This window comes from Mobula birostris, chromosome 8, assembly GCF_030028105.1.
Source record: "Mobula birostris isolate sMobBir1 chromosome 8, sMobBir1.hap1, whole genome shotgun sequence".
Taxonomy (NCBI): Eukaryota; Metazoa; Chordata; class Chondrichthyes; order Myliobatiformes; family Myliobatidae; genus Mobula; species Mobula birostris.
Window position 1 is genome coordinate 23,429,697 of NC_092377.1, and position 26,584 is coordinate 23,456,280.

A 26,584-nucleotide genomic window follows, 5' to 3' on the forward strand; every position below is an offset into this window, starting at 1 on the left:
AACAGTCTATCAAGAAGGCAAATGAGCCATTTAAAATAAATACCACTCTATTTACTTTCAATGTTGTTAAATCAGACTTTGTGTGTCAGACCTTTGCCCTGAAAATACCACAAATATTAATTAAGAATTTTATTATTATAGATTTAAGTTACCAAGGAAACTAATTCACATCAGTTTAAAAAGCATGAGGTGTCACTGAAACACATCAGGATCTCAATATTACAAAATGTTGCACAGTGCTTTAATAACCCAACAAATACTTTTCCTTTTTTTTGAACAGAGCAAGTTTATTTCCAAAAAATAATTTATGGGATAGATTATTTTGTAATATTTGAAATAAGGAGGAGAAGATGGTGGTGTGACGGCAGCGCACGCAGCCACTTTGGTGGTGATGTCTGTTATCTGTCAAGTAGGGGACCGTGCACAATTCTGATTTGATGGAGACGGACGTGAGACTACAGAGGAACATTTGGAAAACTTCTGAAATGCCCGCTTCACTGCCGCTGCCACTGTGAGGTAACCGGAATCTCCGGAGCAGAAGGCCCCGAAATCCTTGGCTTTGCGTGTTTCAGCGGCCAGGGTGAGGTCGAAGGCGCTCGGCAGAGGATGGCGCTCAGGAGGCTGTATCGGAGAGGCTGGTCGGAAGCTCGAAGTTTTCGGACGGATGGACTCAGTGTTGGCTGTGGTTGATGGCTTCCAAGGCATCGGCAAGTTGACAGTGCCTGAAGGTTTATGGCAGGGAGTTTCTCCCTTTTGCTGCCCGCTATCGGGAACTCGGGAGTCGATCGACTCGGGGACTTCTGAGACTTTATTTACCGTGCCCATGGTTTGTTCTTCATCAAATTATGGTATTGCTTTGCACTGCTGTAACTATATGTTATAATTATGTGGTTCTGTCAGAGATAGTCTTTGGTTTGTCCTGTCTTCTGTGATATCACTCTGGAGAAACATTGTATCATTTCTTAATGCATGTATGCATTTCTAAATGACAATAAAAGAGGACTGAGTGTTCTCATAATCTAAAAAAAAAACTATACAGTTTGGTTCTATTGTCATCTGCCAAGTAGACATCTGGTTCCAACTCTTATGAGATTTCCTCCAAGCATACTGCTCACTTAAATCAATACTGGTGACCAGTTTACTGTTTTTGACCATCTGACGCAGATGTCTGAGAACAAAATGCTAGAGCGGTGGTTCTCAACCTAGGTTCCACAGACCCCTTGCTTAATGGTATTGGTCCATGACATAAAAAAGGTTGGGAACCCCTGGGCTAGAATCTTAAGTGAAGTTCTACCACCAATGGTCCTAGCATGCAAGGTCAAGCAGTTCTTATTGATTCAGCAGTTTCAGTTCACTAAATGTCTTCAGCTAATATGCAACAAATGAGTCATGCTCCATGGTAATCAAGGCAAGAAGTAAATATGTGTAAAACTGAAAGAGCAGTCCTCCAGAATTGAGTGAAGTGCGTGGAACTTGTCCTTCCGAAACTTAAAAACCAGCCCTTCTGCCAACCCATTTTTAAAATAATTTATTTTATATTATAAAACACAGGTTTTACTTCGTACATCACGGAAAAAAAACAACTTTTATCACCTGTATTAATTATTACCTTGAAGGAAATTCCATTAAGGTTTAAGTCAAAACCTTTGTGAAACTAACAATCAAAAATCCCAAATCCATTCAGTTAATGTGTTCAGCTGTTATCAAAACTCAAAAGACATAGCCATTTTCTGTTGTCTTTCACAATTTAAACAGTTTGATTATACAGAGGCCAATTGTTACCGAATCATCACCAGGTGTCAGCCCGTAAATGGAACGTACTTCAGCTCCTGTGCGATGGCAGCTATTTGCTCCACTCGGTCCTGGTGTGCAGCCAGATCACTCTCAAATGCCTCATGCTTTCTCAGCAAGGCCCGGACTTCAGTCAAACTAACGGATTCATAGTCTTTTTGCATCAAAATATAATCTTTCTCTGTGGAGAAAAGGAGCCCACATGAGTTTTGTGCTCTAAATTATTTTGAACTTTCAAATCAGGGTGTGGATAATAAATAAGGAGGCTACGATGGACGATGGAATGAATGAAGCAGAAAGTGGATCAGGAACTGGAGAGCAACATGGCTTATTAGTCAATTATTCAGGAATTTATTGCATGCATATGTAATATTGACCATCAGCCGACACTCTAATTCATAACTCTGTTTAGCAATGATAATAAATTAATGGTGCTAGGGTGTTATAGAGATATAACTTGATACGCAAAGAAATAGATTGTTTTTCCAGATGGCTCCTTACCATGTGACCATACTTCCTGAGATGTGGCTTTCTGTCTGAACTTCTCAGCAAGGTGCTCCAAACGCTCCAACCTTCTGATTTCACTCAGGAGCCATTCCTCATAGCCTTTTTCTACCTGCTCAAGACGCTGCCATGCACCTGCAATATCCTGGATTTGGGGAGTGGGTGAGGATGGGGGAAAAGGAGGAATGAATTGTTTTGCTTTGTTCTTCCCAAGCCTCTCCCTGCAAATCAAGTCATTTGTGATCACAATCCAAACCCAAGGAACTGCTGAGAAAAATCCTGAATAGATCATATTCCTATAAATACCTCAAATATCTATTTCTCAACATCAGGAAGTAGCTAAAACTCAGCCTGTTTTTGCAGATGAAAATATCATGACAGGTATTTTCCTTTCTTTTTATTCCACCTTGTCTTTTACTTCACACTCATTCTCAACGTGATTTTAACTCAAAGAGTTCTCACAAAACCCATTTTTACTATGGCTAGATGAAATGTAGAATTAAGATCAGATCATGACTTAGTTGAATGGTGGAGCAGTTTAAATTGCCCAAAATTTGTATTTTTAATGTAAAAAGTGCAAAACTGTTCCTGAAATTGCGAACTTCTGCAATGTCATCTTTTCACTGAAAGAAAAAGAGACCAAAAAAAAAGTCAGGCAGGAGGGAGGACTAAGTCTTCATTATATTCACAATAAACAAATGCATATTCCAATGCATCATTAGTTGTAATTTATTTTGTTATTCTACACACGTTAGCAAGTAATTTACAATATAGCTATTTAACTCCAGTTACCCAATGCATTGCTTTCAGGGTCTGCTTTGAGTACAATCCTTACAGAAACAAGAGTCTCTGTAAAGAATGAGAGGACTGATTAACAAGAAATGGTTTTTGAAATCCAGGAGGTTACTAATTCAACAGATTACTGAGATGGTGAAAATTACTGAATCATCAAACCTTAATCCTTTCTCCCTGACACAACTCCTCCTTCTTAAGTATACAAGTATATGGTTTCATTCCATATCTGCATTTTGCACTCTTACTTTTAAATGAATATTTTGTACTTTTTCATACGTCACTGCTTACATTCTGTATTTTAAAGTATTTATTTCTGACTGAACAACCCTGCAACAATGATTTACTTCAGGATAAATAAAGTTTTATCTTCTCTTAACTTCAAAAGGGGTCAATGTAAAATGTTTGCCCTCTGATAGTTCTAACCAGTATATTTTTGTTTTCTCCCTCACTGGTTTTTATTGAGTGTATTAATAAGGAACAGTCAGCGAAATAAAGAACAGGGAACTATGATGAGATTGGATCTGTCGACCAGGATCTGGCATAGACACAATGGGCCGAATTGCTTCCTTCAATGCTGCAACAATTCTACAATTCAATAACAATTGATAAATATTGCCAGCCTCAACGGACAAAGGATTAGTGATACTTTGGCACTGTGCAAAATAAGACAGCTAATTCAGCCAAACTTCCAACAAAGTATGGACCTTACAACAATGCTGTTATGAGTCATAATGAGAAATCAAGCAGCTTTTCTGTAAAGCCATTTATGTACCGGCCATTCAAAAATTAATCAACTACCTTAAGCTGAAAATTTCACAATGGCTTTTAAAATGACTTACTGAAACCATTTTGTCCTCAAAAGGCATGAACGCTGAAACTATCTGACTGAAATTTAACACTGAAATCTGAAATCTGACAATGGCTTTTTAAACAACTTACTGAAACCATTTTGCCCTCAGAAGGCATGAAGGCTGGCCTGTTGCTGATCCTCAGCTTGGTCTGCAATGTGTTGAAGTTGATTTCCAACTGACACTTCTCTTGGATTTTGGGGGGTTTGTGCAGACGGCGATAGTCTCGGAAATCTTCCAACTTCTGCTGCATGGCCTGCATGGTCTTCTCTGGGGTCCGATTTTCCAGCCAGGGGATGGTCCTCTTAATCCACTGCAGGAGCTGCCGGGGACAGGAATTCAGCTCACCAATCAGAATTACAGTACAAGTTCCTGCCACCGTCTGACTTCAACACCTTTGCAATCCCTTTAAGATACCCTCTCCGATTGAAACAGAGTAGGGAAGTCCAAAACTAGATGGCATAGGTGAAGAGAACGTGGGGAAAGATTTGAAAGGGACCTTTTGGGAAACCTTTTCCAAGCAGAGAATAGAGAGTCTATGGAATGAGCCGTTAAGAGGAAGTGGTAGAGGCAAGTACAACATTTAAAAGATTCTTGGATAGGTACAGTACATCGAATGGCTAGGTTTAGAGTGATATAGGCCACATGGGATTAGTTTAGATGACATAGATGAGCAGGGTCAAAGGGTGTGTTGTGCCTACTATATGGCTTAATGGCTCTAAGTGGGAGGCAGATCCCCACTTCTCCACTTACGTCTAAGACAATGACAGGTATTTGCATCACCAGAAATCATTGGACAGCATGTTGCTAATTCGGCTCTCATGATTCTGAAGAGATTGTACGGTTTTTATTTTTTTTGAACTGTCCACGTTTCATAATCATACTGAGCATTGCTATCGCAGGCATAAGCCCACTTATTAAGAAAGTGTTGAAAAATACACCAGTGTATTCAGTGATCAACTGGGGAAATCACCAAATGGAACATCTGCAGTTACTCAGGGCAACACAGTGGTGCAATCCGGTAGAGCTCCAGTGACCCAGGTTCAATCCCAACCTCCAGTGCTGTTCCTGTGGAGTTCGCATGTTCTTCATGTGACTATATGGGTTTCCTCTGGTTGCTCAAGTTTTCTCCTACAGACATGCAAGTTGGTAGCTTAAAAGGGAGGGAAGGTTGAAATTTAGTCTCTGAGTTTACCTCGCTGGCCAGCTTCTCATAATCTTCCATTGATTTTTCATTCTCCTGATTAACTGCCAGTATCTTGCAAATTCTGTTAGCTGCCATCTCAGCCTGCGATGAAAAGTAAACTATTTGAGACACAAACGTACCCACAGAGTAGTACAGAAAAGTGGTAGAACAGCTCTGCCCAGGAAAGTAATTCTGTATTCTACACTGCTATTGTTTTACCTTCTACTAACTTAATGCACTACTGTAACAAACAGATCTGTAGAAACGGTATGCAAGACATGATTTCCACTGTATTTTGGTACATGTGACAATGATCAACCAATTTATCATTTAGCTAAGATGCTCCCAGGCAGCAAGTGTTCACATTGCAGAAAACAACAAATGCGTAATTAAAGTTCAAAATGTGAAGAAACCCCTGCATTGATCAATTTATCCAAAAAATAGATTTACTTTGAAGTCTGAAAAGATTATGTGCAACATTATGTTAAGCATGCTGAAATAGCTTAAAGCACACAAAACTGTTAATCAATACTGTAAAGCCTTGGTAATTCAGAGTATACAGACATAATGCAGGCAAATGGGATTTGCAGAGATGTCCAACATGGGTAGCATGGACATGGTAAGCCAAAGGGGCTTGCTTCTGTGCTGTACGATTCTAGGATCCGACAATATTGGTATTAATAACAAAGTTATTGGGGCTCCTTTGTGGATCTGTATGGAACAGTCGTTAGGGAGAAAGGAAAGTGCATCAAGTAGAGATGATCGTCGTTGTCTGAACTCTTAGTGCCGAGGTGGCACATGGGGCCTCAAGTAGATATGGTAGGGAGGGGGATTTACACATGTTTCATTTATGCCTTAAGGTCCAACTTAATTCAAGGCAGACATTGACTTTCTTAGTCTGAAACTCCTCCTAAAGTAAATTTAAAATTCCATTTCCTTTTGAAGTGGGCCTGCTGTGGATGGGTGGCAAGATGGGAAAAAAAAATCTGCTTGTAACTAACCTCACATCCTATGATGTGTTGTTGCACCACAACCTGCAGTGAGTCTTGAGATGTGCAGGGGCTCAGCCAGTCACTTTTACTGCCTTTTACCTCCATCCAGTACCACATTTGACATGTCTAACTCAATCTCTGGGTTTCCTGGACATTATACCTACTTTAAGACCAGTATTACATTTGATTTTCATCCACGATATGCTCAAATCTTCAATATTTCAATCATTAGAGATATCAAGAATTTCACTTATACCATTCAGTTCTGCTCTCCCTCTTCACATCTGTCTTTCCTACCCTCTTTTCTCCTCCTTTCCCTCTCTATTACTTCACACTACCTTTCCACTTTTCTACCTTGTACATCCATTCTCACCCTAATGTGGACAACTCTTTTGAAAATAAATCACTGTATACCAATAATACAAGAGATTCGGCAGATGCTGGAAATCCAGAGCATTGTATCCCAATGCCTAAGCCCGTAGATTAATAGTTAATCTAAATCACAATTAATTAATTAATTGGACCTACTTTTCAGGAAGCAACTCTTTTCTATTTATTACCAGCCTTGGGAATCACTGAAGTCTGAAAGAAAGCTTTGGGTGATAGATATTTAATGAGAATGCAACATACGGATATAAACTGTTTTTACCTACTGTTAAATCATGTGATGTAATCAAATGTATATTTTGAAAAACTGCAATGGTAGAAAATAAAACATTCTTAGACCAAGCTTGTTGCCTCGAAAAGTTGACCTTCTACAGTCGGAGAAATTCATGCGCAGCTTGCATATACAATCTGTTTTTTTTTATTTTGCTTATTTAAAAGGTCAGCTGCCCCAGAGTTTCACATTAAGATTGTATTTTTTCCTCACTCTCAACCAATCTTCAGTACAAACATCCCAATATTTTCTAAGCTTGACATGAAGATTGGAATTGTTTAAAGCTGCATGTCCAATGTCATAGGAGCTTAATGTTTCTTTAAACAAAACTTTTTAAATAAGATTTGTACTTTCTGACAAACTCATGTATTTTTCACACTCACTGGCAGAAAGCGGTATAGCAGCTAAACTAATGGTTTATCACCTTTCTCATTTTCATTGGCTAAGTATTACCACATTAACATGTGACATAATTGTTTTAATTCTGTAGTCTATTAACTAGCTTATTCTCTATCGAAGGAATGGCTTATTTTATTTATAAATGTGATGGATTTTTTCACAAGCGCCATCTTGGCCTTTTCCCCTATCTTTATTAATTTGTCTTACACTCCTTAGCATAATTTCTCAGCTCTTTATTTAGTTTGCTTAATATTTGTATGTTTGTTTCTACTCTAAAATAAACTGAAATCTTGGAATTAACACTAGTCATCTTTCTTGACTCCTGGAAGAACCGCAAGGATCAGAAATTAAACAGAGACCCAGTTTACTCCTTTAAAATCAGGCAATATTGACCATTCATTATTTAAAATAAAAACAGCCTGAGACATGTTCTACAAACACAAGAGCAGAAAACCAACATCACTGTTATGGGACACAGCTTCAAAATGATAAGGCCAAGCTCTTTGTGAGAAGTCTAGATTAACAGGGATGCAGATTAGAAAATGAGGCACAATGGTCAATAGTGTCTGTACTGAGACAGATCACATTCATCATGTCTGATATTCTTTCCACTTCTCCCATCTTTTCTAAGAGGTACCAGTTCACACAGGGACACAGTTCATTGGCACTGATATATTTCAGTACCTCACCTGGGTAACACTTGGCTTACCAAAGATTCAGCAGACCCTGCTTCCCCTGATTTCTGCAACTCAGCTTACAACAGATTTTGCCTTCCTGACAGAGGACACAAGTGACCAAAACGTCGATTCACATTGTCATCTCTTGCTCTACATAGCTGATAAAGCAGGTAGCCCCGTTCACAACAGAGTCCCCACAGTACTTGCTGCTGAAATGAATTCTTCCCTTGCATTGCACTAGTATACCAAGTGCTGTGTTGGCAACTGGAATGTTAGCACGGTCATGTAAATAATGATGGGGATCAATGTGAATCATGTACATTTACCCACAGGAGGTGTAAATAAGTTTGAAAGAGTACAGAGAACATTAACAAGGATGTTGCTGGGTCTGGAGGATCTCAGTTATAAGGAGAGATTAAATAGGTTAGGACTTTATTCCTTAGAACATAGAAGATTAAGAAGAGATTTGATAAAGGTATCAAAATTATGAGGGGTAAATGTAAGCAGGCTTTTGCCACTGAGGCTGCATGGGATTACAACCAGAGGTCATGGGTTAAGGGTGCAAGGTGAAAAGTTTAAGGGGAACAGGAGGAGTAACTTCTTCAATTAGAGGGTCGCGAGAGTATGGAACGAGCTGCCAGTGGTGCACGCAAGATCAATTTCACCATTTAAGCAAAATTTGGATGGTAGAAGTATAGAGGGCTACGGTCCCGGATCAGTGGGAGTAGGCAGCTAAGATGGCTCGGCACAGACTAGGTGGGCCAAATGGCCCGTTTCTGTCGTGTACTTTTCAAGAACTCTATGAATAATACATCAGGGTTGGAAAATCAATGTAAAGCAGGGCATGCAGACACAAGTGAAATGCATTTCAGCAAAAACCATAGGCAACACAGCAAATACCTGCTCTGCTCCAGCAAAAGCATGATAGAAACAGGAAACATATGTCATAAGAGCCCTCTGATCAGGTTTTGGTGTGTTCACAATATCTGGTGAGGATGATAAATAATAAAATGATGAAAAAGGGAAGAGAATGACAACAAAGGTGGAATAATCAAGGTGCAACGAGGTCTTTGTTTTTTTTTCAAATTGCACACCAGGACTACAGTTCATTAAACGATACTTTTACCTCAATCCTCCCATCTCTAAAATGAACATATGGAATAAAACTTAGAGGACTCTTAAAAGAAAGTCTCTCCTGTTGTACAATGGCTGTATTTCATTCTGAAAGATCAATAGAACTAATGTAGTATGATATTGATAGGTTAACTGGCATGTTTAGACATTATGTTAACTGGATCATCCCTTCATCAGACTGCCTTTTAGGAGACCTCTAATGGCTGCAAACAATTAGACTTTTTTTTTCCCCAGATGGAGAAATTAACACTGACAGCTGAAGTATATGAAAAATTGGAAAACTGATCAGATGGCAATAAGGAAAATGCCAGAAATCAGAGAGTCTAAAACTATTGAAAAGTGGGAAAAATAATGAGCGGTCCAGCTGAGTAAACAATGGGTAATGTAGAAGCTAGAAATCAGAAAGTTGGAGGTTAAGTGTCCGGACGTCCCACAGCTTTTGACCTCACCTTCCTTGCACCTGCAAACGCATGGTAGTAACAGGAAACATAAGTCATAACAGCCCTTTCGTCAAGTCTTGCTGTATTTACAAAATCTGTACAGAAAGAAAATTGTAACTTTACTAAGCATCAAGTTAGGTTGTTATGTTGGACAAGGAAAGATCAAGAAAATCAGGCATCATCGCCAACTAATTTGAAGCAGCCAGCGAGTAATAGCAGATGATTTGTATCAGTGCCAAATTTTATTTCCACTGAAAAGGAAGATGTTTAAGACCACAACGAACTGTTACCAGAACATTAGCGTTCACTGCTCCTTCCATCTCAACTGAAGGCAAAAAAATGACACCATCCATATAACAAAAACATGATAACCTCACAAATTTGTTGAATACACTACTTATTGCTAACACACTAGCATAAAAGTATTGTTGCAAACTATGAAAATAATCAGGAACTTTTTCTGAACGCTTTGCTAAGTTCCCTTTTATTGTCCTTTTTCATAAGTTATTATGTGTTTTGCATACTACTGTGCTTTACACCCTGGCTTGGAGAAACATTGTCTCGTTTCTATATAAATTATATACATGTATATTGTTAAATGACGATAAACTTGACTTGACATTTTCCACGATGAGCCAAGAAACATATTTCAGGACACGTGCCTGGGTTAAGGGTGGTGGGATCACTTCACAAACTCCATCCACCTGCCTTATTTCCATATCCTTTTAAAACACTACTTACGGACAGACGTGTCAGAATGGGAATGGGAAGCTGAACTGAAATTGGCAACCACCGGGAAGTCCTGCCTTTTGTGGTGGACAGCACAGAAGTGCTTGATAAATAGTTCCTCAATCTGCATTGGGTCTCAACAATCTAGAGGACACCACACTTCTTTTTGCTACCAGGAGATCATGCCTATTTTTTTTTTGCCACCCCGTGGCCTCCTCTACTACCATGATGAAGCCAAACTTAGAATGGAGGAGCAAGATCTCATATTCGACTGGGTATCCTACAACCTGATGGTATGAACATTGTTTTTTCTAACTTCTGGTAATATCTCCCCTCTCCATCCTTCTCTCCTTTTTCTATTCCCCATTCTGGTTGCCCTCTCAGCACTTTTCTTCTGCTCACTTGCCCATTATTCCCTTTGGGTTCCCCTCTTCCTTCTCTTTCTCCCAGAGTCCACTGTCCTCTCATCTTATGTTCCCTCTTCTCCAGCTGCTCACCTCATCCACCAATCCTGTCCCAGCTTCTGACTTCACCCTCCCCCACCCAGCTACCTTCCCCCTCACCTGGTCTCACTATCACCTGAGGGTTTGTGCACCTTCTTCTCCACCACTTTATTCTAGCTTCTGCCTCCTTCCTTTCCAGTCCTGATGAAGGGTCTCAGCTTGAAATGTTAACTGCTTGTTCCCCTCTAGATGCTGTCTGATCTATGTCCTTCCAGTATTGTGTGTGTATTGTTCAAGATTTCCAGCGCCTGCAGAATCTCACGTGCTTGCATCTTTGTAACCTATTGCCCTCACTTTACAAGTGCTTTCGTTATGAAATGCAGATCAGAGAAGACACCAACATCTGTGCCTTTTTTGTTCCCACTTTAAAATTGTGAACGTTGGTTGCTTTCCTTGCCATAGATTTAAAATTTCATACCACCACTTTAAAACTTATCTTTAAAGGTACAAAGGGATGGGGTAGAAACTTGAAAAATATTATCACTTCTGCACCAGTAAATTGGCAGAATTTGTCATTTTTCCCAGAACACCTCTTGATATCTATGCTCTCATGTGCTCATATTTTACTGAGTAATTGAAACAATAAAATTACAGAAGTTAACAGAATAAAATTAAGGGAATATTTATGGTTTCAAAACTTAACCTTTCTTTTTAGAACTATTGAAAAGTTTATAGGGGAAAACTGCTTTTGCTCAAACCCTAGAAAGATGTTTGTATTAAACTCTAACCCCTCCAGAGGATGAATGGGGAATGGGTGACCAAGAGGATGAATGGGGAATGGGTGACCAAAAGGATGAATGGGGAATGGGTGACCAAAAGGATGAATGGGGAATGGGTGACCAAGAGGATGAATGGGGAATGGGTGAACTACCAGAGGGCATTCTATTATGTAAAGTTAAATGAGATGATCATGCCCATCCACTCCCCACCCCCATGAGATGATAGTATTCGGGGAGGCTGCATATTGAGGTGAAAGTGGAAGAAAAGGGATGGCAACCGCAAATGCTGTGAACTTAAGGGATCACTTAACCTTTAGGCAAGTTTTTACCCTGAAATTAGTACCTTTTTCAGATGGTTGTTGTGGCTTAAATACATATTTGAGCATCTCAAGGAAATCAGGCTTGGCACCTGTTCTGTCACTACTAACTAATTCCTCAATTTCCCAGTTTCTACCCCACAGTGGTGATATTTGCATTCCAGATAGTGGTTACAAGAGAAAAGGGAGAACCCCTGAACAGGAGAACTCATTACCTTCTGGATCCAGCATTTTTGGAATATCCAGTTCTTTTTCTGCAATCTCAAAGGCAAGGTTCAAGTTGTAAAGGGCATCGTCCTATATACAGGAGAGAGTTACTCAGTGATTGTTACTCTGAAATACAAACCCTGTCAGAAAACTGCAATACATCCATCTTCCAAGACAGTGTATATAGCCAAATGTTATGTGTAGTCAATAGTCATCAATTGACTTTAAAAACTGAGTCATCTATCTTAACCTGGGTATGATGCCTTTAGATTGATAGTTACAAACATCATAAGGGACCAAGATATCAATATCATTTAAAAGTCAGGTTATAAATGGAAATGTTTTATCTTGTATATATAATTAAAGGATTTCAATGGAAATTAATGTAGCATTATTTCACATAATGGTAACGGTTACATTCTTTCTCTAACAAATTTGCTTCTGAATGGCCAGCTTCAAATGCAGAGATATGTACCTGAAACCAAATGCAGAACTGAAATATAATGGAAAATGAGTAGACTTCGTTTACCTATACCATAGTATTTTTATAAGACATCTCGTTGGCTCCTCAGACAGGGCCAAAAATTTTAATAAGGTCAAAAAATAAAGTAGCAGAGGAAAGAGTGAGCACATTAGTTAAGTGCAAGTTTGGAACAGACACTATATTTTTAAGAATGTTGATAGCTTTAAGGATTCTTAAGTATTTATGATGGAACAGTAAACCAAGTTCTGCTCCTGGGAAAAGTCCAGATATTTGTAATATCTAATGTATTCACCAGTAGAACAATGAATCTGCCTTGGTTTAGCATTTCTGAAACTGATATTTAGACTTGCATGGCTTCTAAACCCTGTGGACACAATGGCAGTGTGCAGCAACTAATACTCAAGTGCAAAACAAAACACTTAATGTCATAGATTTTGTCTTTGCAGAATACTGAAAAATAGGAGACAGCAAACTTTACATTATTCCTTCTATTGATTTTAATATTTAATACCAGAGATGTGAACTAAGTTACTTGACAAACACCCAATCTATATTACCGCACAGTATCAATACCAACCCAGATTTTTCTTAATTCGCTTTTATAACATGCATTAATATTAAAGCATATTTTGCGATATTCAAAGGCAGATGCATGTTAAGTACCACACACAGCTTGTCACATATAATAAGATCAGTCCTTGGTATGCAAGTAAAGGCATTACATGTTCACCTGTTCTTCCAACTACATGCACGTATGCAAATCAACGTAGTCACAATGGGGCAACAGGACAGATGAGCAAGCATGCAGTGAGAGAATAAAGAGGATAGCAGCAAGGAAATTGATATCATAAGAAACAAAACTCTTTAAGGCAAGCAATTGATAAACAAGACAGCATTAGAAAAAGGCAAAGAGAAAAGGTAGTTGAATGTTTATTTCTTAATTCTAATTTTACTGGTTTGTCAATTTAACTATGGACAGTAATGCAGCACAGTAATTAACTTAAGCACAAAGGCAGTGATTTCATTGGCCTTCATTTGGCAACATCATCAACAGCACAGGAGTATCATCCGTCATCACTATAGACCCAAAATACAATTGGAAGCTATTCATTTAGCCGGAGGCCAATTGGGCACAGGTCCCATCACTCGCTGGAGTGAGCATTATTTTCATTAATGAAGCCTTCTGCTATTTTTTGCAACAACTGCTCATCCTCAAACTTGAGACACTGACTCAAGAAACTTTACTCAAGGCCAAAGGCAATTGATCCTCACTGAAAGCAATTTATTTACTTTTTGTTTTATTTAGAGATAAAACTCAGAACTGGCTGGGCTGTGCCATCCAGCAACCCACCAATTTAACCCCAGACTAATCACAGGACAATTTACAATGACTAATTAACTCACTAACTGGTATGTCTTTAGACTGTGGGAGGAAACAAGAGTACCTGGAGGAAACCCACGTGCACACTTTCTTACAGAGGACACCAGAATTGAACTCTGAAGTCTGACGCCCCAAGCTACAATAGCATTACTCTAACCGCTACGTTACCGAGGCATCACTTTACTATGAAGTCTTTGAGGTTAAAAAGCCAGATCCCAGGGTAGGCTACCATTCTCTCATGTAGCTCTCCATGGCCCAGGACAGGAGGACCCTGGTGAGCCACTGTTTGTGGCCAATGCCCCAGTCAGGTCGACGGGGCTAAACAATACCCTATTGCCCACCAAACTAGAGAAATTAGCAGAAGAAAGGTTCTAAACTCTTTCACTAGAGAATGGTAAAAGCATTAAAAGCAGGACAAAATTCTCTAACCACTCCACAAGCAAGCAGTTTTATTTCAGATGTGTAGATCTGTATACAACCCTTGACAATGTTTGGTTTTCAGATCATCCTTTAAGTTCTCCTGGTGGACAGTAATGGGAAATGCACATAACAATGACCAATGCAAATATCTCAACTTTCTGCTTCTTCTCCATGACTAATGTCATTTGGAAAATTCTTAAGTGCAAGGCCAAGCTTTCAACAAACATTAAAAACATATTTATCATCATCATCATGTACCATGTTACATGATGTGGGCAATCAAGGTCTACGACCGTGACTGTTCTTGACAAATCCTATAGAAATGGTTTGCCATTGCCTTCTCCTGAGAAAACAAATTAAGGATCTTTAAATGCTAAATTTAAACAAGCTACACAGCACATATGGTATACCCTATTGCCAACCAGTGGAAAACAAAACCTCAGATGGAAAGAGCCCTGCAGAAAATAGTCTTAGGGAGAAAAGTCTTTGGTTGTAAGTTTTCGTTAAAACTAATACTTCCCCAAATCCATAACATCCACAGGTGCATTTCTAATAGTTAGTACTTTGTATTAATTTTTATTTCTATTTGAAAGTAACTCTCCATTTTACTTGTGAAAGACCCATGAATTTCTGTGACTATCTGATGCAGTTTTCCAACAAGTTACAAACAACATTAACTGCAACCTGCAGCATTAAGAACAGATCAATACTGACACACGGACACAGCGAGAGGAATAAAGCTTAATATTGGAGTTTGGTGCTTGTTACTGCGTGGAGGCCGTGATATCACCACTGCCAATGGATTTATGAAAGAAGAGATGAATAAAGTATACAGTACATAGCAGATGAACACAATTTATAAACAAGCAAAATACACAAGCATTCATGGCACATTTCCAAGGACTTTTGGAAATCAAGTTTAGCTGGCTATGTAGTATTCTCACTTAGCATTCACAGTTGTCCAGCTTGGCCAATGCAAACAATCTCTTCCAACGGGACATGCATAAAGAGCAAGCAGCACATACTGCACATCAGCATGCTGACAGACAGACAGATGACCTTTTGTAGCTTGGAGTAGTCAATAAGGTCAGGTCGGTGTCTGTGGATGAGTGCACAGAGAGCAAGGCCATCTTTCCAGCTTTACAAATGAGACCAAACAAGAGTTTAAGTATAAATTACAACATCAAGTTTCAAATAAATAGAGGATCAATACCAGCATCCTCTAACTTGTTTAAAAATCTTTAAATCCATTCCAATACAGATTTCCTATTACTGTGTGTCAGAAGGAACAAATTTATGTGAATAAACAGCTTTAAAATAATAACATTCAGCTATAACATGTTCATTAAGCAGGAAGTAATTTCCAATGCACACTTTTAGGAAAGAAAATGCAAGACAGTTAACAGCTGAACTGGAAGGTCAATAAATACCAAGAGCGTTCCATGCATTTGTTGAAATGTTGAATATTCATTTAGGGAGGTTCAAAGTTTCATTTTATTGTGAAAGTAAGCATGTACAATACATCTCTGATATTTGTCTTTTTCATTGTACATAGAAGGACCATGGGTGTTGAAAGAAAAGTCATCAACTTCCCCCCAGCACAAAAAAGAAATAAAACTCGCAGACCCCAAAATCCCCCCCACAGCAAAAGACAGCCACAATAACAATCAACGAGCCCCTACACATAACAATCCCCCTTACTCACAGAGAGGAATGATGACAGCAGCAGCAAACCCCCAACCTCCCCTTACACACAAAACACCAACAGGTCACGGGTTCATACAGCTGTGCTTTCATTGGTTCTTAACTGTTTCACTAAGAAAACCCATAGTTAAAGGAACTTCCCAAGTGCGTGGGGGAAACATACGGGAGCCCAGGAAAATAGTAATAAAGTAGCTTTGAAAAACATTGGTTTAACATATTCTATCATTTGCACAATTATATTCAACCTAACAGTTGAAAAGTTGTAAATATTACCACCCAATTACAAATCGGTGAAATGAGAAGGAAAAAGCTACAAAGGGTCAAGGGGAATAGATTGTCCATCATGCACAACCTGCACAACTGTGCACTAGGATCATAGCTGATCTGATTTTGACCTCGACTTCACTTTCTGGTCCGTTCCCTCCCACACTCCCCCATTGCCCGATTCTCCAGCAGTCTACAATCCAAATATATTTTATATTCAGCAATGCAGTTCCATGGGTAGAGAATTCCAGCCCAGAAGAAAAAGCTCCTCCTTCAGCTCAGTTATGAGTGGATTGGATGATCATTTATCCCGAGAACATGCCCCTTATTCCAACTTACCTCAACTGAGGAAGCAGATTAACAGAGCACCTACCTTGTCAAACCACTCCTCCAACACCTCAGAGTTACATTGAAAAGTACAATATCACCTCTTCTACTTTTACACCCCAGACAAAGCAGGCCCATTTGAGTATATGTTCAGTAAACAGATCTTATGCTGTCCGTGGCTTAAAAGAACAAGAGGTGATTTTGTTCAGTAACATTGATGGGTTTCAGCAAGGAAGATGTCCTCTGAATGCTTGGGATGCTTCCCCTGGTGAGAGAATCCAGAACCAGGGGAATGCACTAGCCCTTCATTCCAGAAATCAAACCACTGTATTGCCTCTAAGTGGACATGATGTGCAGAACCCAGGGTTAGGTTACACCAAACCTCAGCACGGTTGTACTAAGCGTTCTCTAATTTTGCACTTTGACACCTGATACTGGGATTGTACTGTGCAGCAGGTTCAAAGCAAAGCTATTTTATGGAATAACAGACAGGGACTCAACCATGGACGCATGCCCTGTAAATTCCAAGATATAAAAAGTGTTATTATGCATTTCTAGAACTTGCATTAGACTTGATTCTCTATGTGTAGTATTTCCTTAAATCCTATCAATCCAAGGACAGACAGACCAAGTACATTTTTTTTTTGGAGACTCACAGAGGAATGAAAAAGGATCTCGTGCTTTCCCAGCGTATATGATGAATAAACTCCTTTTGTCATAGTCATACTTTATTACTCCCGGGGGAAATTAGTTTTAGTTACAGTTGCACCATAAATAATAAATAGTAATAGAACCATAAATAGTTAAATAGTAATATGTAAATTATGCCAGTAAATTATGAAATTCCAGGAGCAGCCTATTGGCTCAGGGTGTCTGACCCTCCAAGGGAGGAGTTGTACAGTTTGATGGCCACAGGCAGGAATGACTTCCTATGACGCTCTGTGCTGCATCTCGGTGGAATGAGTCTCTGGCTGAATGCACTCCTGTGCCTACCCAGTACATTATGTAGTGGATGGGAGACATTGACCAAGATGGCATGCAACTTAGACAGCATCCTCTTTTCAGACACCACCGTCAGAGAGTCCAGTTCCATCCCCACAACATTACTGGCCTTACGAATGAGTTTGTTGATTCTGTTGGTGTCTGCTACCTTCAGCCTGCTGCCTCAGCATACAACAGCAAACATGATCGCACTGGCCACCACAGACTCGTAGAACATCCTCAGCATCGTCCGGCAGATGTTAAAGGACCTCAGTCTCCTCAGGAAATCGAGACGGCTCTGACCCTTCTTGTGGACAGCCTCAGTGTTCTTTGACCAGTCCAGTTTATTGTCAATTCGTATCCCCAGGTATTTGTAATCCTCCACCATGTCCACACTGACCCCCTGGATGGAAACAGGGGTCACCGGTACCTTAGCCTTTTGGGCTTCCAGCTGGGTACAGGTACTGATTTTAACCGCTGTTTCGATGTCAAGCTCTGCCAACTTCATCAGGGATGATACGTGGGCATGTCTAGTTTGGTGGTATTTGTACCCCCATCGTCCATCCTTCCTGATTGGTTAGTCTTCATCCAATCAAGTTTCTACTTTCCTACCGTGTTTACAATTGAATTTCAGTTCTTTCTTAGAGCGAGACCTTCGTTTTTGTTAAAAAAAATTTTCTTCTAGTTTTATCTCAATGACTTCCTTCACCAAACAGTTCCAAAAGCCATTAGCATGGTGCAGTAGTCTTGTGCCAAAGTCAATCCCGTGGCCATTGTTATTTTAATGTTCTGCTACTGCCAATTTCTCAGCATAAACCAAACAGATACACCTCCTGTGCTCCTTGATGCGGTTTTCCACTGTGCTGATATACGCTGCTCTACGTTCACAGGGAATCCTGTAAACACCAGTCGTCCTGAGTCTCAGGTCATCTTTGACTCACAGAAGCTTCTTTATAGGTTTGTGGAGAAATCGGCAGTAGCAGAACATTGTAATGAATCGGTGTTAACAACGAATTGGTGCTAAGTTTACAAATTTTGCAAAACATGCCGGTGATAATAAACCTGATTCGGAGTCTGAGGCAAAGTGATGAATCTGAGTTTCAACAATTGAAGGGATTGGGAGACAGCAAGCTAACACCGACAGACAGTCAAAAATTGTTTGAGGACAGTGTTCACTGAGTTGTCAGTCATGAGATTGTGGCTTAAGACTCAGAGCTGGGACAGCAGCAAGGAGGTGAAGGGCCTGAAGAATGAACAGGTTAGTAAAAGACGTAATACTGGAAGTCCCAATCAAAGGCTGCACTGGGAGGATCAGTCCCAACAGTGGTGACTCCTAGTACAGTCTGGTCCAGATTCCCCTGAGATGAGTCCAAAGTAGCACTGAACAGGCATTTTGTTTATACACGAAAAATAAAATCACATGGAAATGATTTAATCACTTCTGCAATCAGAGTGTACACATGGGAATATATTTGAAAACTTCACTGCCTCTGTATCCAATCACAGACAGAACATTACATGCTGAGAATGTACAATTTTGTGTGCATGCTTCCAGCACGGTAATTATAACTTGCAATTGGCATTCTATATTGACCTTGACTTACCTTGTGTGGAAGTTCTGCACATTTACGTTCCTATATGGAGCAGTCTTTCTCTGGCACCAGAGGAGTAGGCCCTCCTTAGCAGATGTTTCTATGGAGAAAAGTGAGTTTTTAGGGGGACACCAGGACAAGTTCCATCAATCAGACAGACACCAAATGGCATAAAAAGGTGGGGAATTACATGAAGATGGGCAGAGCCCTCCCCCCATCAGGAACACATATAACGAGATCAAAAGTGGTGGCAGCTCGCTCCACACTCTCACCACCCTCTGAGTGAAGAAGTTTCCCCTCGTTCTCCTTAAACATTTCACCTTTAACCCATGATCTCAGGAGAAAAAAAACATGCTTGCATTTACCCAATCTATAGCCCCTCATAATTTTGGATACCTCCAGCAAATCTCCCCTCAATCTTCTATGTTCTAAAGAATAAAGTTCTAAGCTATTCAATCTTTCCTTATAACTTAGGTCCTCCAATCCCAGCAACATCCTTTAAAACTTTCTCTGTACTCTTTCAGACTTACTTACATCTTTCCTTGAAGTTGGTGACCAAAAGTTCACAATTCTCCAAAGTAAGCCTCACCAATATCCTATACAACTTCAACACATCCCAACTCCTGAACTCAATACGTAGATTTGTGAAGGCCAATGTTCCCAAAGCTTTCTTTATAACCCTATCTACCTGTGACCCCACTTTCAATGAAGTATTCCCAAATCCCTCTGTTCTACAGCACTCCTCAGTGCCCTACCATTCAATGTGAAGGACCTACCCTAGATGGTCCTCCAAAAGTACAACACCTTGCACTTGTCTGCATTAAATTCCATCATTTTTCAACCCATTTTTCTAGCTGATCCAGATCCCTCTGCAAGCTCTGATATTCTTCCTCACTGTCCACTACACCCTCAATCTTGGTGACATCTGCAAATTTACTGACACAGTTAACCGCATTATCACCCAGATCGCTGGAATTCATAGTGATACAGCACAGAGACATGGAACATGGTGTATTTGACAGACAGTCTTTTCACTCACCCTCTACAGAAATATCCTGAATAGCAAAACGAAGGATGATCGTCCAAATCATTCCCAGAGTCATCTTCACATTCCCATCTACTATTTCTAAAATAGAACCAGCCTGTTAGTAGAATTGACAATCCTTATATAAATTCACATCATTCAGCATAAAGACCTTAATATCAGAGTAAAGCTTTAATAAATGAGATAAAACAAAATGTGCTGGAGACACTATTCGAAAGCATCTGTGCAAAGAAAAACAGAGATTATGATCCGGGTAATTGCACCTTCATCACAGTTACTTACTATCCCTTACACTGCTGGGGTTCAGGGCAGCAAATTAAGATCCTCCATCTCTGGCAGTGTTCAGGGCTTACTTCTTCATGTCAGCAGTTTCCTCTTGGTTTTCACTACTGTCCATCATCCAAGTCCCGGGTTGAGACTCAGGAATACTGTCGCACTCAGATGTTGAAACATTGCTGTTTCCTTAACAATTTTGTTTTTACCCATCAGGGTTATTAGCCCTGAGTTGAACCCCCCCTCCCCTCCCACTGAACCTGGTAGACCATTGGACCACTCTTACTCTGGACTCCACTCTTTAACCTGTTTGGCATGGGTGATTCTACCAAGAGCCAAAGCATAAAGCCCTGCTCCAGCCAACATAGCTGACCAGGATATTGAGGCATGCGGGCCTCCAAACCCAATGACAAGGTTGTTTTCCTCTTGAGGAACTTTCATCAAAATTCTTAATCCATAAATGTTTCACTTGATTCAGATACTGGAGCTCCAACAACAATCAAGGTGAATCTCACAAGTCTTGTCTATTAGACAACACCCCAGCCATGAAATGTGAAATGAGAATGTGCTCCTGCTGCAGATTCAAAACAAGACAACACGAAAATCATATTGCATCTGTACAAATGAGTGAGTAGTATTGTGGGAGCAGAAAGTGCGAAAGCCATACAATTACTACTGCTCTCAATTGGGCATGAAGAACAATTGCTCTGCATACAGGTACCAGTAACTACAGGCTCAAACAAAATTGGGATTCGGATGTAATTCAGATCCCGTTGGTGTGATATGGGGAACGGAACTGCCTGCAACTTGCTGTCAGTAAGGGCAGGGAACGGGCTAGCTCCCACAGTTCAGCCAATAAATTGGAACTGGATTTAATCCCAAAGATCGGAAGAAGTCTCAAACGAGCTGAACGCAAACCAGAGTATTGTAATTTGAGGGGGTATGAGTAGAGGCTGAAAATTTCTTGGATTACTTTTTCTGGCAGTCTCTTGAGTATTCCTGTTATTGGGCACTCATTCTCAGGAATGATCTTACAGCAGCTAAACCTTCCAATCAAATTACCTTCAGCACCAATTGATACAAGTTTTACTCCTTTGCTGGCTATGTAGTCCAGAGCTTTGTTAACATTCGCGATTTTATGGAACCGCATCTTGCCCTGGTCTGGCTTTGAGAGGCGCTCACCTGTTGAAATAAAGAAATAGAACTCAAAGTTCAAAGTAAATACTAATATTAAAGTATATGTCACCATTTCTTGTGTGCATACTCAACAAATCTTAGAATAGTAACTATAACAGGATCAATGAAAGACCACCCAACTAGGACATTCAACCAGAGCGCAGCAGATAAACTGTGCAACTGTAAATATAAATAAATAGCAATAAAGTGAGTCCATTGGTTGTGGGAACATTTCAATGATGGGGCAAGTGAAGTTATCCTCTTTTGTTCAAGAGCCTGATGGTTGAGGGGTATTAACTGTTCTTGAACCCTGTGGTGCAAGTACTGAGGCACTTGTACCTTCTACCTGATGGCAGCAGAAGAAGAGAGGATGACCTGGGTGGTGGGGATTCCGGGTGATGCGAAAAGATTTGAAAGGTGTATGAACCCTTCTGTTTTCTCTGTTTAAGTGCCGAGGCCTTCTCATTTTCTTCAGGCCATTCCTTAAAACGGAAGGACAACAAAATTTGTGTCTTGCTCACTTCTTGGCTGTTCAGGCTCAGAAATGACACAGTTTTAAAGTAATGTGATTATCAACTAATTAGAGGACTGAATAAATGAAAAAAAACACAAACTGCCAATCTAGATCTGCAAACAGAATGAATGATAGAAAGTAGCATTAAATATGATGAAGTATCTCAAAAATATTAAGAGGCTCCTGGATAGGTACATGGAGCTTAAATAAATAGAGAGCTATTAAAATAAGTACGTGTTTGACACAGCATTGTGGGCTGAAGGGCCTTTATTGTGCTGTAGGTTTTCTATGTTTCTAATATACTTAGCCTTCTGTAAGCACAGGTAAAACCAGAGTCCGTTGAGGTATCAATAAAATATGGAAGACTTTCAGACACCTTAAATAGGAAACATTAAAACATTAAATCTTGGGCCACAAACCAAATCTGAAACAGAAAATAACAAACTACACAGGAGGAACCATTATTGGTGTCAACCAGTTTAATGGTAGGTATGAGATAAAGTGTGTGTGTGTATGACAATGAATTTACATAGAAACACAATTGCATGATCACATTGAACGATCTTTCTCCAAGTAGAATGACCCATCTCCATTTGAAACCCATCTTGGATGCACAGTTCTGCTACATCCTCAACACAGAGTGCTTCAACAAAAACCTTCTTTCCTTTCCTGTCTCAAATTCCATTGCTTAAAGAATACTTTAAAAATATAGAGGAGAGTGAACATTCTTCTCTCCTTTCCTCATAGCCCATAAATTTTGCTGTGTTTGTTTCATGAGGCAATGCAGCTTTTTGGTCTTCAAACAAGTACCTGCTATGAATTCAGAGTGAATGCAGACTGCTTAAATGGCTGAAGTATCAAATTTAAGCTGCACTTTATCTTCTTCAGAAATTCAGAGAAAATGTATAGGGATGAAGAACTGGAGGTTTAACCAACTGTTCCCCTGCCGATTGTTGGCCAGACAGAACTACAGTCTACTAAATCAGCAAATCTAAATGAATCAAGGACAGTGGAAGCAGACAGACCAAGTGCCTTTGTTTTTGCCCTGAGGGAGGAGATGGAGGCTGCCATTTTATGAAGAGACTCTCTGTGTTCTCCATTTTATGAGATGAAGTTGCTTGGCTTGATCAATGTTTTAAAGTGGTCACAATAATGCTCCAAATGATCTGCCAAACTAGAGATAATTTCCAGATAAGAAATTATTAGTGAGGTGTTCTTTGGTTGGATGTAACATGCAGGTTTGTCACTGTAGGGGCCTGTATTTGTCCTGCGTGGTTCAAGCTGGTTGCTGATGGAGAACAAAAGGCCATAAATTACTGATTGTCACTTGTTGGAAAGAAGGCAATAAATGGAAACTGGCCTGGATCAGAGCTGATGAAAGATCAGACACATGACCTACAGCCAATGACACTGGAATGCAATATTTGAATTGGTAAGACATGAGTATAAAAGCAGAGGTTTTCACATAAAACACAGCAATGACTTGTGAGCAAACAGAGCACAACCATCGCGGATGAGGAGGACCCAACGGACACGTAGAGATTTGAAACAGGACTGCGAGGAACATGTGGCCAGCAGCAGAAAGCCCCTTTTAACTGGTATTACATTTTCAATTCTTTGCCTGTTCATGAGAGGTCAGGAAAACTTAGTAGGTGTTCACATAGCTATTCGGTTCGGTAAGTTTACGTGTTTTTCCGTTGAGATAATAAACATACTTGTCAGTAAATACAGATTCTCTCTGCGCCTCCCTGATCATTATTACAAGAGGTAACTCAGCTGAGTCCAAAGGAGAAAATCTTTCTCATTCCTGTGGTATCACACCAAAAACCTTGCACTCAACATCAGTAAGACCAAAGAGCTGATAGTGGACTTCAGAAAGGTTAAGATGAGGGAACACACACCAATCCTCATCAGAGGTGGAGAGAGTGAGCAATGTTTAGTTATTGGGTGTTAATATCTCTGAGGACCTAACCTATCCCAACATATCAATGCACCATAACGAAGGCAAGACAGCGGCTATATTTCATTAGGAGTTTGAGGAGATTTGATATGTCACCTAAAACACTCAAAAATGTACCTTGGAGAGCATCCTGACAGGCTGTATCACTGTCTGGTATGGAGGAGCAGGGGCTACTGCACAGGACTGAAAGAAGCTATGGAGAGTTGTAAAATTAGTCAGCTCCATCATGGGCACTAGTCTCCATAGTATCCAGGAGATCTTCAAGGACTGATGCCTTAACAAGGCCGTGTCCATCATTAAGGACCCCCATCACCTGGAACATGCCTCTTCTCATTGTTACCATCTAGGAGGTACAGAAGCCTGAAAGCACACACTCAGCAATTCAGGAACAGCTCCTTCCCCTCTGTCATCCAATTTCTATATTTGTCATGTGTTATATTGTACTACTGCCGCAAATTTAACAAATTTCATGACATATTAAACGTGATTCTGATATACAGTATTTTGTGCTGCATCACACCAAAGAGAAGCTGGTGGGGTTAGGGATGCAAAGTGAAAGTTCACTTTAAAATTTTTCCTTAAGAGAAATGAAGCAAATCACCAAGATCAAGAGGTGAAAACTTGACTCAACTTACCAGAAATAACTTCCAAAAGCAACATCAGTTTAAGGCCATTCCTGAAGTCTTCTTCAATATTTTCGATCTGAGTGCCAGCTTTCCGCAAATGTGAATTGCACCAAGCAGTGAAAGTCTGAAACAAAATTAAAAATCTTTTTACATGATGACTGCGTTGTTTTGAAGAACCATAGAGTAACTGGTTTTCAAGACTGAATTTCTGAAAGGAAAGTTCAAGCATTAGGATTAATTTCCTGTTTTATTGATGATGTCCAGCTTTTTTTTTTAAAAATAGGACGACCATTAGACCATAGATATAGGAGCAGAATTAGGCCATCCGGCCCATCGAGTCTGGTCCGCTATCTTATCATGACTGCTCCATTTTCCCTCTCAGCCCTAATCTCCTGCTTTCTGCCCATATCCCTTCATGCACTGAGTAATCAAGAATCTATCAACCTCTGCATTAAATATACCCAATGACTTGGCCTCCATAGACGCCTGTGACAACAAATTCCAGATTCACCACTCTTTGGCTACAGAAATCCTTCCTCTTCTCCATACTGAAAGGTCACCCTTCTATTCTGAGGCTGCGTCCTCTGGTCTTAGACTCCCCCATCATAGGAAACATCCTCTCTACATCCACCCTAATGAGGCCTTTCACAATTCGATAGGTTTCAATTAGGTCACCCCCATTCTTCTGAATTCCAGTGAACACAGGGCCAGAGCCATCAAATACTTCATATGACAAGGCATTCAATCCTGGAATCATTTCTGTGAACCTCCTTTGAATCCTCTCCAATGGTAGTGCTTTCTTCGATAAAGGGCCCAAAACTGCTCACAATACTCCAAGTGAGGCTTCACCAGTGCCTTATAAAGCCTCAACATGACATCCTTTCTTTCACTTCTTGAGGACTAGAATATAACATTGCATTTGCCTTCCTCACCATTGAATCAACCTGAAAATTAACCTTTAAGGAATCCTGCACAAGTCCATTTGCACCCCCAAATTTTCTCGATTTAGAAAATAGACCACCCTTTTATTTCTTCTACCAAAATGCATGACCATATACTTCCCAACACTGTATTCCATCTGCCAGTTCTTTGCCTGTTCTCCTAATCTCCTTTCTACTTCCTGCTTCTCCATCTAACTTTGTCTCATCCAGAAACTTGGCCACATAGCCATAAATTCTGTCATCCAAATCATTGACATATAACATATAAAGAAGTGATTCCGAGGACCGCCCCTGTCTGCCAATGGAGTAGCAGTATTTTTCTGCTGCTCTTAGTTTTCTTTCTTTCCCCCTAGTTTAAGCTTTGAATTTAAAATTTTTACTTGTTGATTCTTGAGGGTGATCAATATGTCTATGTCACAAGAAGTGGGAAGAATTTACCTGAACCTAGTGATAAAGGTAATGGGAAAGGAAAGGTGCAAAAGGAAAGATCTGATGAAATGCCATCGTGGGCTGAAGATATCGTTCGGACACTGAATTCAATTCAGGATCAGAATGGATCAATTAAAGACCAACTGGAAAAGAATAGTAATGAAATGAAGTCATTTCTGGAAAAACTTAAAGACCTGGAAACTCAAGTTATTTCACATGAAGAGGAATTGAAGATAACTAAGCAAAAGCTGTCTGAACCTACAACTCGCTTGGAAAGATATCAAAATAAGATTATAGACCTGGAAACTAGGTCTCGACGAAGGAATATAAGAAATGTTGGGCTGCAGGAAGGAGCTGAAGATGGAGATCTAACGGCTTACTTTGGTAAGCTTTTCCACACTTTATTTCCTACCATTCTATCAAAGCCGCCTGCTATAGAAAGGGCACACAGGGTGTTTATCTCCAAATTGAAGGACTCTAGTAAACCAAGGTCTGTTCTGGTTTGCTTTCATCACTTTAAAATTAAAGATCAAATAATATGACAGGCAAGAAAACAGAGTTTATAGAT

General features: G+C 39.9%; 1 protein-coding gene across 3 annotated transcripts in view; it reads right to left on the reverse strand.

Moving 5' to 3' along the window:
- LOC140201195 (alpha-actinin-2) overlaps nt 1–26,584 on the reverse strand; it is a 113,155-nt gene that overhangs the window by 44,126 nt on the left and 42,445 nt on the right. For 2 of the 3 annotated variants that reach the window (XM_072264906.1, XM_072264904.1), the window contains exons 2-12: nt 24,656–24,770; nt 21,433–21,552; nt 20,092–20,178; nt 19,065–19,152; nt 15,244–15,322; nt 11,908–11,989; nt 8,751–8,836; nt 5,134–5,226; nt 4,030–4,260; nt 2,293–2,440; nt 1,822–1,972 (exon numbers count right to left, since the gene is read on the reverse strand). In XM_072264906.1, the coding sequence (XP_072121007.1) occupies nt 1,822–1,972; nt 2,293–2,440; nt 4,030–4,260; nt 5,134–5,226; nt 8,751–8,836; nt 11,908–11,989; nt 15,244–15,322; nt 19,065–19,152; nt 20,092–20,178; nt 21,433–21,552; nt 24,656–24,770 (1,280 nt within the window). Of the gene's footprint in view, nt 1–1,821; nt 1,973–2,292; nt 2,441–4,029; nt 4,261–5,133; nt 5,227–8,750; nt 8,837–11,907; nt 11,990–15,243; nt 15,323–19,064; nt 19,153–20,091; nt 20,179–21,432; nt 21,553–24,655; nt 24,771–26,584 lie in introns of those variants that run through there. The other variant, XM_072264905.1, reaches the window with a different exon arrangement.